This window comes from Amblyraja radiata, chromosome 10 (genome assembly GCF_010909765.2).
Source record: "Amblyraja radiata isolate CabotCenter1 chromosome 10, sAmbRad1.1.pri, whole genome shotgun sequence".
Classification (NCBI taxonomy): domain Eukaryota; kingdom Metazoa; phylum Chordata; class Chondrichthyes; order Rajiformes; family Rajidae; genus Amblyraja; species Amblyraja radiata.
Window position 1 is genome coordinate 21862133 of NC_045965.1, and position 13444 is coordinate 21875576.

The 13444-nt window shown below is 49.9% G+C and overlaps 1 protein-coding gene across 1 annotated transcript; it reads left to right on the forward strand.

Annotated features, from left to right (window-relative positions):
• The first annotated feature begins 5024 nt into the window (after positions 1-5024).
• LOC116978115 (probable voltage-dependent R-type calcium channel subunit alpha-1E) lies at positions 5025-10296 on the forward strand. Its single transcript, XM_033029138.1, has 3 exons — positions 5025-5183; positions 8883-9269; positions 10293-10296. Exons 2-3 carry the CDS (start codon positions 8884-8886, stop codon positions 10294-10296), a joined length of 390 nt encoding a protein of 129 aa, XP_032885029.1. The 5' UTR covers positions 5025-5183; position 8883.
• Positions 10297-13444: the final 3148 nt, after the last annotated feature.

Below are 13444 nucleotides of genomic sequence, written 5' to 3' on the forward strand. Positions count from 1 at the left end.
AGCTAGCGAACTGAATACAAAATTGGCTTCATGGAAGGAAGCAAAAGATGTTGGTGGAAAGGTGTTTTTCGGACTGAGGCCTGACACTAGTGGTGTGCCTCAGGGATTGGTGCTGGGATGAGAATGTACACTATATGATTAATAAATTTGCATATGACACTAAAGTATGTGGTATATAGTGGACAGTGAAGATGATTATCAAAAATTATAGCAAGATTTCTATCAGCTGGGCAAGTGGGCTGGGGAATGGCTAATCGAGTTTAATACAGATAAGTGCGAGATATATTGCATTTTAGGAAGTCAATAAACAATAGACAATAGATGCAGGAGTAGGCCATTCAGCCCTTCGAGCCAACACCGCCATTCATGGCTGATCATCCACAATCAGTACCCAGTTCCTGCCTTCTCTCCATATCGCTTAACTTTGGTATCCCTAAGAGCTCTATCTAACTCTCTCTTGAAAGCATCCAGAGAACCAGCCTCTACCGCCCTCTGAGGCAGAAAATTCCACACTCACAATTCCCTGTGTGAAAATGTTTTTCGTCACCTCCGTTCTAAATGGCTTACTCCTTATTCTTAAACTGTGGCCCCTGGTTCTGGACTCCCCCAACATTGGGAACATGTTTCCTGCCTCTAGCGTGTCCAAACCCTTAATAATCTTATATGTTTCAATAAGATCCCCTCTCATCCTAAATTCCAGAGTATACAAGCCCAGCCGCTCCAATCTATCAACATATGACAGTCCCGCCATCCCGGGAATTAACCTCGTGAACCTACGCTGCACTCCCTCAATAGCAAGAATGTCCTTCCTCAAGTTTGGAGACCAAAACTGCACACAATACTCTAGGTGTGGTCTCACTACGGCTCTGTACAACTGCAGGAGCACCTCTTTGGTCCTATATTCAACTCCTCTTGTTATGAAGGCCAACATGCCATTCACTTTCTTCACTGCCTGCTGTACCTGCATGCATACTTTCTGTGACTGATGAACAAGGACCCCCCAGATCCCGTTGTACTTCCCCTTTTCCCAACTTGACACCGTTTAGATAATAATTTGCCTTCCTGTTTTTGCCACCACAGTGGATAACCTCACATTTATCCACATTAAACTGCACCTGCCATGCATCTGCCTACTTACACAACCTTTCCAATGCACTCTGCATCCTCATAGCATCCTCCTCACAGTTCACACTGCCACCCAGCTTTGTGTCATCTGCTTATTTGCTAATGTTACTTTTAATCCCTTCATCCAAATCATTAATATATATTGTAAATAGCTGCGGTCCCAGCACCGATCCTTGCGGTACCCCACTAGTCACTGCCTGCCATTCTGAAAGGGACACGTTAATTCCCACCCTTTCTTTCCTGTCTGCCAACCAATTTTCTATCCATGTCAGCACCCTACCCCCAATACCAATTGCTCTAATTTTCCCCACTAATATCCTATGTGGGACCTTATCAAGTGCTTTCTGAAAGTCCAGGTACACTACATCCACTGGCTCATCCTGATCTATTATCCTGGTTACATCCTCAAAAAATTCCAGAAGATTAGTCAACGTTGATTTCCCCTTCGTAAATCTATGCTGACTCGGGCCTGATCCTGCTACTGCTATCCAAATGTGGCGCTATTTCATTTTTTATTATTGACTCCAGCATCTTTCCCACCACCGATGTCAGGCTAAATGATCGATAATTCCCTGTTTTCTCTCTGCCGCCCTTCTTAAAGATTGGGACAACATTAGCTTCCCTCCAATCCACCCTCCTACCCTCCTAGTTATACCAGGACAGGACCTTCACGGCAAACGGTAAGACTCTGAGGAGTGTTGTAGAACTGAGGTGATCTAAGAATACAAGTACATGGTTCCTTAAAATGGCTTCACAGGTAGATGATAAAGAATGATAAAGAAGGGTGCTTTGGTCTTCATCAGTCAGAGTATTGAGTATAAAAGTTTGGACATTATGTTACAGTTGTACAAGACATTAGTGAGACTGTATTGGAGTTACACAAAATTGCTGGGGAAACTCAGCGGGTGCAGCAGCATCTATGGAGCGAAGGAAATAGGCGACGTTTCGGGCCGAAACCCTTCTTCAGACTGTATTGGAGTATTGCTTTCAGTTTTTGGTCACAGCTGTAGGAAGAATATCATTAAGCAGCAAAGAGTGCAGAGAGGATTTCTAAGGATGTTGCCAAGACTCGAGTACCTGGGTTATAGGGAGAGGTTGGGCAGGCGAGGACTGTTTCTTGGAGCACAGAAGGCTGAGGGGTGATCTTGTAGAGGTGTATAAGAGCATGAGGGGAATAGTCAGGGTGATTAGCAAAGATTAGGACCGAGATGAGAAAAACATTTTTCACATAGAGTGGTGAATCTCTGGAATTCTCTGCCACAGAAGGTAGTTGAGGCCAGTTCATTGGCTATATTTAAGAGGGAGTTAGATGTGGCCCTTGTGGCTAAGGGGATCAGGGGGTATGGAGAGAAGGCAGGTACAGGATACTGAGTTGGATGATCAGCCATGAACATATTGAATGGCGATGCAGGCTCGAAAGGGCGAATGGCCTACTCCTGCACCTATTTTCTATGTTTCTATTTGACAAGGTTCCACATGGTAGGCTGCTCTGGAAGGTTAGATTACATGAGATCCAAGGAGGGATAGCAAATTGGCTTCATTAAAGAAAAAAAGAGGTTGATGGCGAAGGTTGCTTCTCAGACTGGAGCCCTGTGACTAGTAGTGCGCTTTAGGGTTCGGTGCTGGGCACATTACTGTCATTTATATCAATGATTTCATTGAGGCCGTACATGGCAAGATTAGCAAGTTTGCAGATGATACAAAAATGGGTCGTTTTGCAGATAGTGACGATAGTTGTCAAAAGTTGCAGAAGGATCTTGATTGGTTGGCCAGGTTGGCTGAGGAATGGTTAATGGAATTTAATACAGAGAAACGTGAGGTGATGCATTTTGGAAAGTCTAACATGGGCAGGACCTACACAATGAATGCCGGGGCTCCGGGGAATGTTGTAGAGCCGAGATATCTAGGAGTGATGCACATAGTTCCTTGAAGGTGGCATCACAGGTAGATAAGATGCTCAAAAAAGATTTTGGCACATTGGCCTTCATCAATCAGAGTATTGAATATAGAGGTTGGGAGGTCATCTTGCAATAAGACGTTGGTGAGGCCACATTTTGAGTATTATGTTATGTTTTGGGCACCATGTTATAGGAAATATGTTGTAAATTTGGAACGGGTACAGAGAAGATTTACGAGGATGTTGCTAGGTCTCGAGGGCCATTAGGGTGAGGTTGTGCAGGCTGGGACTCTATTCCTTAGAGCGCAGGAGGAATTAGTGGTGATCCTATATTGTATATAATCATGATGAATACCTGTAGATCGGATAGACGCATAGAGTCTCTTACCTAGAGTAGGAGAATCGAGAACCAGAGATTATTGGTTTAAGGTGAAGGGGGAAAGATTTAATAGTAATCTGAGAGGTACAAGAGGTGGCGGGTGTATTGAACGAGCTATCAGAGAAAGTAGTTAAGGCAGGTACTATAGCCAACGTTTAAGAAACATTTGGACAGGAACATGGATAGGAAACATTTAGAGGTATATATGGGCCAAACACAGGCAGGTGAGAATAGTGTAGATAGGACATGTTGCTCGGTGTGGGCAAGTTGGGCCGAAGGGTCTGATTTCATGCCGTATGACTATGATACTATGAATTCACAGTCTTTTACCAAAAGTAGAGGAATCAAGAATCGGAAGATACAGGTTTTAAGCTGAGAGGGATACAATTTAATAGGAACAGAGGGACAACATTTTCGTTCAGAGATGGTGTGTAAATAGTGTGACATGCCAGAGGAGGTAGTTGAGGCAGGGACCATAACAGCATTTAAAAGACTTGTTTGTGGATAGGAAAGATTTTGAGGGATATATGCCAAACGTGGACAAAATGGACAAGCTTAGATGGGGGCGGGGTCTTGGTTGGTATGGATAATTTGAGATGAAGATCTTGTTGCATGACTCTATATGATTCTATCTCAAGAGAATGAATTGTAAATGTAAAACCATCAGTTTTCTGTGAGTGGAATTCTAGGTTACTTGGCACAGGAGGGAATTGTCTGGCATAGAATTATTGCGACCAAACTGTGCAATGCTTTCCTTATTGAGTGCTCCTCATTGAGAAATAACCTCATTGAGAAATTCCAATAATGTATTGGAATCACATTGCAAAAGAACCAGAGGGTTGCCGGTCTCAGCCCAGAGATGATACCAAAGGGATTTTTCTGGACATTGGCAAGGAGCGAATATGATAGGACTTGTAAAATGGTGCCCCACCTGTTTTTTTAATTGTCTGCTATATATTGTGCGAGCAAAGCACCAAGTCAAGTGCCAAAGCACCAAGTACATATTTGGCCAATAAATTGATTCTGATTCTGACTGAAGGAGAACCTGCAAGAGGCTATAGAGAAAGGACTGGAAGAGGTCAACTAATAACAGGGAATGCTGGAAGTACCCAGGCAGCAGCTGAGGAAATAGATAGACACAAAATGCTGGAGTAACTCAGCGGGACAGGCAGCATCTCTGGAGAGAAGGAATGGGGGACGTTTCGGGTCGAGACCGAACGTTACCCATTCCTTCTCTCCAGAGATGCTGCTTGTCCCGCTGAGTTACTCCAGCATTTAGTGTCTATCTTCAGTTTAAAACACCATCTGCAGTTCTGTCCACATTTTGTCTGAGGAAAGATAAGCAGTTGAAAATAAAAACAATCCGAGATGTTTTGTGCAGCGTTCACACTGGATGTAACCTGAGATAAAAAAACAGAAATACTCACAGGTCGGGCAGCATCCGCCTGACACATTCATTCTGTGTCTCTTTCCACGGATGTTGCCCCACCTGTTGAGTGCTTCGAGTATTTTCTGCTTTTTAAAAATATTCACATGTCCAACAATTTCAGGGGGGTGGGTTCTGATTGAGAGGCCACGGATGTATAATATATGTAGAGAAGTAAATAGGGACTGGATGTCAGTCACGAGCACAGAGCGATTCGCGCGATACATACATCTAACGGAGTTGTATGTGTAAGTAGCTAGCAATCGGGAGTAAGAGGGACTGAGTGTGAATCTTACAGTGATCGGTGGAAGTGCGGTTCTAACCGAGATGTCTGCGATTGTGTGAATCGAAGAGAGGTACATAATTAGGGATGAGAATGAATCATCGCGGAGATTTCGATGGTTAGGATATAACCGGAGCGACGGCTGTGTGTCAGGCTGTGTGTCAGGCTGTGTGTCGGGAGGTGTAGGGAGGGAGGGTGGGTGGCGGGGAGCTGCTGCGAACGATCAGGTGGGCAAGGTTTGAGCGTGGATCGGGCTGTGGAGGTGCCGCTGCCGCTGCCGCTGCCGTTCGGCACATTGTCCCACAGGCGGCAGTGTCACGCTGCCCGCGGGCGGCAGGGCGCTGGCTGCGACCTCGGTGGATCCTCGGTCACCCAGGCGAGCGGGAGCCGGCGCACCCCGGTGCCCAGCGAGTCGCAGGTTCGATCCTTCGCGGGGCCGCAAAGTAAGCATGTTTGCCGCGCTGCGCTGTTATTTTTTTTTGTGTGTGTTGGGTAATTGAATAACGCGTTTGGGTCCATTTTTTCCCCCTCTCCTCCTATTGCAGAAACAATAAAACCCCAAATCGTCTGCGATTGCATGGGCACCGTGGTTATCGAATGCATGTTCACCGGGTGAGGGGAGGGTTTTTCCCTGGATCGGGAAGCTGGTGCTGCCGGGCACAGTCACAGTCACAGTCACAGTCACCGGGCGATGCCAAGCCGGCTGCTGCCCGGTTACTGGGCGCAGGTGGAAGCTCAGCCCCCGGAGAGCGACAGGGGTCCTGGCTCCCTGCTCCCTGCTCCCTGTCCGTCGGCTTCTGGCCATGGATGAGGCTCCCGGTGTTGGGATAGCGGGGAGCGCAGACCCTTGCCCTGCTGTCGCCGGTCCCCGGAGCCCGGCCGGCCGGGGAGCGAGGCAGTGCGGCGACTCGGGCAGGGAACAGCTCCTCTCAACCCACCCCTCCCTGCGCCTCGTCTTCCCTCCTTCCTTCACACCGCCCGTCTGTCGCCCCGCCACCCCCATCACCCGCACTTATCCCCATCATCGCGCTCCCTCCATCCAGCACATTCGACCACCTCACTCACTCCCCCATCCCTTACCCCCTCTACACCTCCACCCTTCCTCACTCCCTCCCCATCCCTTACCCCATCTACACTCCCTCCCCATCCCTTACCCCATCTACACCTCCACCCTTCCTCACTCCCTCCCCATCCCTTACCCCATCAACACTCCCTCCCCATCCCTTACCCCATCAACACTCCCTCCCCATCCCTTACCCCATTTCCTCTCCCTCCCTTCCTCCCTCACTCCCCATCCTTCACTAACTCATCATCCCTGCCTTACGCCCCAACCCTCACTCCCACCCTCTCTCTCCATCCCCATCCCTCCCTCCCTCACACCCATCCTTCACTCCCCACCCCTCCCTGCCTCCCCATCCCTTACCCCCTCTACACCTCTCTCTCCCTTCCTCCCTCTCCACCCTCCTTCACTCTCTCTTCATCCCTCCCACCCTCACTCACCATCCCCCCCCTCCTCATTCCTCTTCAACACCCCCCCCCCACACCCCCTTCATACCCCCATCCCATCCTGCTTCCTTGTCCTCCCCACTCTCCCCCTTCCCTCCCCTTCTTCCTCATCTCTCCCTTCCTCCTGCTCTCCCACCATCCCTTGCACCCCTCATTTCCCACCGCCCCTCCATCCCAGCCTCCCTTCCTCCCCAACCCTCTCTGTCACTCCTTGTTCTCTCCCCATCCCTTCCTCCCTCCCACCCCTCCCTATCACCCTCATTCCCAATCCTTCTCTTCCTTCTTGCCCTCCTGGGCTCTCCATCCCTTTCTCCACATCTCCCCCTCAACCCACCCCTCCCCACCTCCCACCCTCATTCCCCATTCTTCTACCTCCCTAGCCAATCTCACCCTCACTTACTCCCAATCCCACACACCCCATCTCACCATCCCTCCCCTTCACACCCCTCCCTCACTCCCCTTTCCCTTTCCCCTCATCCCTCCCTCCCACACACCCACCCCTTCCTCCCTCCTCAGTCACTCCTGTAACCCCTTCCCCCCTCCTCCATCCTGCCTTCCTTCCTTCAATGTCCTTCCTTTCTTCACTTCCCCATGCTTCCTTACCCCTCACCCCTTAACCTCTCCCTCAATACCCCCTGCACCCCCATCCCTCCCTCTCCCTCCTTCCTCATTCTTTTCTTCCTCCCTCCCTCCCCATCCCCCTCCATTGTTCCCTATCACTTCCTCTATCCTTCCCAACTCTATCTGTCACTTCCCATACACCTCCCATCGCTCCCTACTGCACTCAATCCCATTACTCCCACCGATTCCCATTCCTCCCACCTGATCTAATCCCCCACCCCTCCCTCCATTCTACCCACCCACCCATTCCTCGGGACAACAGATGGCACAATGGGCTAAGTGTTCGGCTGGCAACCGGAAGGTAGCCGGTTTGAATCCCGCTTGGAGTGCATACTGTCGTTGTGTCCTTGGGCAAGACACTTCACCCACCTTTGCCTGTGTGTGAATGTGTGTGAGTGATTGGTGGTGGTCGGAGGGGCCGTAGGCGCAGATTGGCAGCCACGCTTCCGTCAGTCTGCCCCAGGGCAGCTGTGGCTACAGAAGTAGCTTACCACCACCGAGTGTGACTGAGGAGTGAATGAATAATGCGATGTAAACCGCCTTGAGTATTAGAAAGGCGCTATATAAATCCCATCCATTATTATTATTATTATTCCTCCCTTCCTACCACCGTCCCCAATCCTCACTCCCTCCCGTCCTCTCACCCCATTCCACCCTACCTCACTCCCCCTTTTCATCCCTCCTGGCCTCATTCCCCATCCGTCTCCCTCTGCCTCGCTCATCCCCTCCCACTCCCTCTCATTCCCAATTCTCTCACTCCATCTCGGTCCCTCCCTCCCTCCCGCACGCCCTCCTCCATCACTCCCCCTCCCTCTCAATCTCTTCACCATCATTTGCCCATTCCTCCCTTCATCTCTCCACATACCTTCTCTCATTCCTACCCCTCTATCCCCCGTCCCTCTCTACCATCCTTCCTCACTCACATCACTCCTTCCCCATCCCCCTCTTACCGAACTCCCCATCTCTCCCAGCCATGCCTCACCCGCAGGCGATCCATTCCTCCCTAACTCCCATCCCTCCCTACCACCCTGAATCACCATCTGTCCCTCCCTCATTCCCTATCCCTCCAACCCTCTCTCACCATCCCTCGCTCACACCATCTCTCTTCCCACTATGCATTCCCCATTCCCCACCTCCCTCCCCATCTTTCCATCCCTCCCGATCCCTCACTCCCCAGCCATTTGTCAGCCTCCTGCCCCTTCCCACTCTTCCTCCCCATCCACCTCCCCCTTCCCAACCCCCATATCGATTTCCCCATCCCTACCCTCTCTCCCCCAGATACCTTTCCCCACTTCCCATCCTTCCCTTCCCCATTCCATCAAATTCTTCCTCCCCACCCCCTCACTTTTCCCTACCCCCCTCCCCTTCTCAGTCCCCCTCTCCATCCCCCTCCCCCTTACCATCCCCCTCAACCTACCCTCTCTCTCCCCATCTCCAACCCCCTCTCCTCACTCACTCCCCCTCTTTCCCCATTTGGGCGGGGTGGGTTTGGCGGATCAGCCCCACATCTGCCCCCCCTCTGCACCGTGCAGCAGCACTGAAGGATCCCCCCCCACCACCCACCCATACACCCCACCCACCCCCTCCTCCCCCACCACCCACACCCCCCACCCACTGTCTCAGCGGCTCTCTTCTTTCCCCACAGGATGGCTCGTTTTGGGGAAGGAGTGGGCAGCCTATCTGTCGATGCCGGCTCGGAGCAGGGAAGGAGCAGGCACCAGGTGCCAGTGACGGGGGAGACGGCGGCGGCGGCGGCAGCGGCTGCAGCAGCGGGTGCAGCTGCAGCGGTGGCGGCAGCAGCAGCAGCGCAGGGCCCGGCCGGATTCAAACAGACCCGAGCACAGCGAGCACGCACCATGGCTCTCTACAACCCCATCCCCGTGCGGCACAACTGCCTGACGGCCAACCGCTCGCTCTTCCTGTTCGGAGAGGACAACATCATCAGGAAGTCGGCCAGAAGGGTCATTGAGTGGCCATATCCTTCCACTAGTGATGGTTTTAGCTGTCTCTATTCCGTTCACCTCCCTCTGCGGTACCTCCCCACCCTCTCACTGTCACACACAGAAATTGGCCTTTCAGCCAACCGCCTCTCCCTCCCCCACACCCTTCCTCCCCCTTTCCAATGCCAACCATTTCAACCATGCCAACCTTTCTCATCCGACCCTAATCCCATTTGCCCATTTTAGGTCTGTTTTATTTACGCCCTGCCTAGTTAAAGGTCTTTCTGAATGTCTCTTAAATGGAGTCATTGTATCACAAACTCCTTTGGCAGCGAGTTCCAGATATCAAATGCACTCATTGGGGAAAAAAAACATTCTCCTCAAACCACATTTAAAACTCCGTCCTTCCACCTTAGACATACCTATTCCCACGTTTTTCATACTCCAACAACTGGAAAAAAACACCTTGACTATCATTCGATAGTTTTTCGACATTTCCGCTACCGACAACGTGATCCCACCACCAGACACATCCTCCCCTCCCCACCTCTTTCTACTTTCTGCAGAGACACTCTCTCCATGACTGGTTCACCCATCCTTCCTCACCCATCCTTTCCCTTCCCCAGGTACTTTTCCCACCAACCATCTTCTTCCTCACCACTATCCAGGTGAGGCAAAGATTTCCATGTACATCTCCAAGTAGGTCTATCGCATTAATTGCTCTCGATGTGGCCATATCTGCATTGTTCCCACACTGGTGAGACCAAGTGCAGACTGGGAGACCACTTTGCTGAGCACCTGTGTTCTGTCTGCCATGGCCCCTTAACAGTGTTAGTTGCTAGCTATTTTAATTCCTCTTCCCCTTTCCACACTGAATTATCTGTCCTCGGCCTCCTTTCCTGCTAGGATTAGGCCAAGTGCAAACTAGAGGAAGAATACCTCATAATCTGAAGATAGACACAAAAAGCTGGAGTAACTCAGAGGGACAAGCAGCATCTCTGGAGAGAAGGAATGGGTGACGTTTCGGGTCAAGTTTTTTCAGAGCTCTTCTACCTCATATTCTGCCTGGGTAGTTTCCTGCCCAACGTTATGAATGTTGAATTTTCCAATTTCAGGTAACCTGTTCCCCCTCTGGCACATTATGTCTCCTTGCGATGTATCCAGGTCACATCCCACACCCATTCCCATTCACTTCCTTCTTCCCAGCCCCAATTTTTTTCCCGGCCCCCCCCCCCCCCCCCATCCACTCCATTTGTCTATCACTCAAACACTCCTCCACTGGGTCACTCTTCCCTTCTGCATAAATTACCTCCTTTATTTGTGTCCATGCTTTATCTTCCTTTCCTATCTTTCCCAGTACATCCAACATGTGGCACGGATTTGGACTTTGAAAATGTTTTTTGTAAACGGCATCAGAATATGTGCACTTGTGGGTTGTGCAAATGAATTTCACTGTACTGTGCATACATGATAATAAAGAACCATTGAACCATTAATGCCTCCACACGTCACCTCCCAGCCTCTGTCGCTGTCTCCACTCTTCCCTCCACAACTTGACTCCATCTGCCATTCAGTCCCATCCCAATTGGATACATCTACAGCTTGCCAGCTCTTGTCCCACCTCTCCCCCATCTCCACCTCCTTCTGCTGGCCATCTCCCCTCTGGTTTTTCAGTGCAGTTGAACAGTCTTGACCCAAACGAATGGCATTGTTTCTCCAGCTGATTATCCACTGCTCCAGATTCCAGCAACTGGAAAAAAAACTCTTGTGATTCCACTTTGACTATCTATCTTATCTACGCCTCACAATCTCACACACCTTTATCAGGTCACCCATCGGCCTCCTTTGCTTCAGGGAAAATAAGCCCACCCAATCCAATCTCTCCCATAACTCAAGTCCTCCAATCCGTGCATCATCTCGGTGAATCCACTCTGCACTCTGTCCAGGGCCATCACATCCTTGCAGCAGTGTAGTAACCTGAATTGTACACCATACTCCATCAGTGGTCAAAGTTGCAGCGCAACCTCCCAGCTTTAGTATTCAATGTCCAGACTTTTATGTTGGGGCACAGAATATCAAAGCATCTTATCCACTCACTCACCCCTTCTCCTACAGTCTCTTCCTTCCTCTTCCCATTTATCCACTCCTCCCCCCATGACTCTGCCCTCCCACCATCACTCAATGACTTTCCCCATCCACCCCTCACCCACAAACTCTCCCCCCACCCATCACCCACAGACTCTCCCCCCAACCATCACCCACAGACTCTCCCCCCCACCCATCACCCACAAACTTTCCCCCCCACCCATCCCCCACAAACCCATCCCCCACAAACTCTCCCCCACCCATCCCCCACTGACTCTCCTCACCCACTGACTCACCCCCTCCCACCCACTGACTTTCCTTCCCCCCCCATCCATCACCCACAAACTCCCCCCCCACCACTCACCCACAGACTCTCCCCTCCCATTCTTACTGACTAAACGATGTGTTGACTTTTGTTTCATATGTTTATGTTTCTGCACCTTTGTCCATGCCACCTCAAGCAAAGCCAGGGCATGTTTACGAGCAGAACAGCCAGGTGTTGATCCATTGCCATTTCATAAGGGAACAAGGAATGTTAACTGTGCTGCTGAAAGATTAGATGCAAAAACAATTTCTGAGGAAGCTCGTATCCCTGTTACAAAAAGCAGAGAAATTCTGGCAATCACACTCCACTATGTTTTCCTGGCCTGCAGTTCAGGGGAAGACCATGGCTGTGCACTTCAATAAGTTACAGGTGAGACTTGTGGCTTTGTTGATTGTAGGGAATCTTTGTCCACTGGGATGAGCCATTAAATGGCCATCCTGCTTTGCTTTCACTGAGATTCAATCGTCAATGCAGGTATTTATTACTCTTTATTTAGTATGGGTGTGTACATTGGTGTGTGTTGTAACAAGCTGACGTACCCAGTCTGGCATTAACACAGCTTCCCAATGTATTGATTTGACTCGGAAACATCTTTGGTGATGGTTTGAAAGGTTTCCTCTGAATTTCTTCCCTCCCCTGCCCCACTCCCAGAGTTCATGGTTTGCATTCAAGTGTCTGAGCTTTACAATAAACCCCATTCATCCTTGCCTCACAATTACACTTGTATAACTAATGCTATCACTGGGTTCATAAATTCATAATTCATAGGAGCAGAATTAGGCCATTCGGCCCAGCAAGTCTACTCCGCCATTTAATCATGGCTGATCTATCTTTCCCTCTCAACCCCATTCTCCTGCCTTCTCCCCATAACCCCTGACACCCGTACGAATCAAGAATCTGTCAATTTCCGCCTTAAAAACATCAACTGACCTGGTGTCCACAGCCGTCCATGACAATGCATTCCACAGATTCATCACCCTCTCACTAAAGACATTTATTCTCATCTTTCTGAAGGTATGTCCTTTTATTTGGAGCTTATTGCCTCTGGTCCTAGACTCTCCCACAAGTGGAAACATTCAACATTCACTCTATCCAGGCCTATCACCAGGCCTATCCAGGGTACCTCCACCCTAATGCCAGTGTACATTTTCTTGCAGCCACCATATATATATTTGGTTGGTTAAGGATGGTGTCTGCACATTGTTGATCCGCAGCTATTGATGGAGCTGATGATGGTGTATGTTGAATGTCAAAGGAATATGCTCAGACTCTCTTGTTGGTGATGGTTGTTGTCTGGCACCAGAGTAACTCATATGTAACTTTAACATTAATTCATGATGAGTGCATGTAATAAATGGTTTGCATATATTGCCGCTATGTAAATGTTAAGGGCCTATCCGACATAGGAGATTTTTTCGGCGACTGCCGGAAAATAGGCTGTTGCGACATGGTCGCGGGGTATTGTCGTGAGTTGTCTCCTCAAGTGTCGTAACTTTTTTCTTGTCGCTGCTGGATTTTGAAATGTTCAAAACCTTTCGACGACAGTGGGCTTGACGTTGCCTGCCTTCTCCTGTCGTAGGTTGTCGTAGGTTGTCACTAGGATGACGCCAGGTGACGTTGGTTGTCGCCGGGTCATGACCTTGGTGAATTCCATTGGTGACAACCTATGTCAACCAGCGACAGTACCGGCGTCAAGAGAAGTCTTCAGTTGTCTTCATTTGTCGCCGACAGGGTCATAGCTTGTCATAGCTTGTCGCGGGTGGAGGTAGTTTGACTTCGGTTGTCGTAGGTTGTCGCCTGTGTGGTCGAAGGTTGTCGTAGGTGTTGTCGTGGTTGTCGTAGGTGTGATCGTAGGTG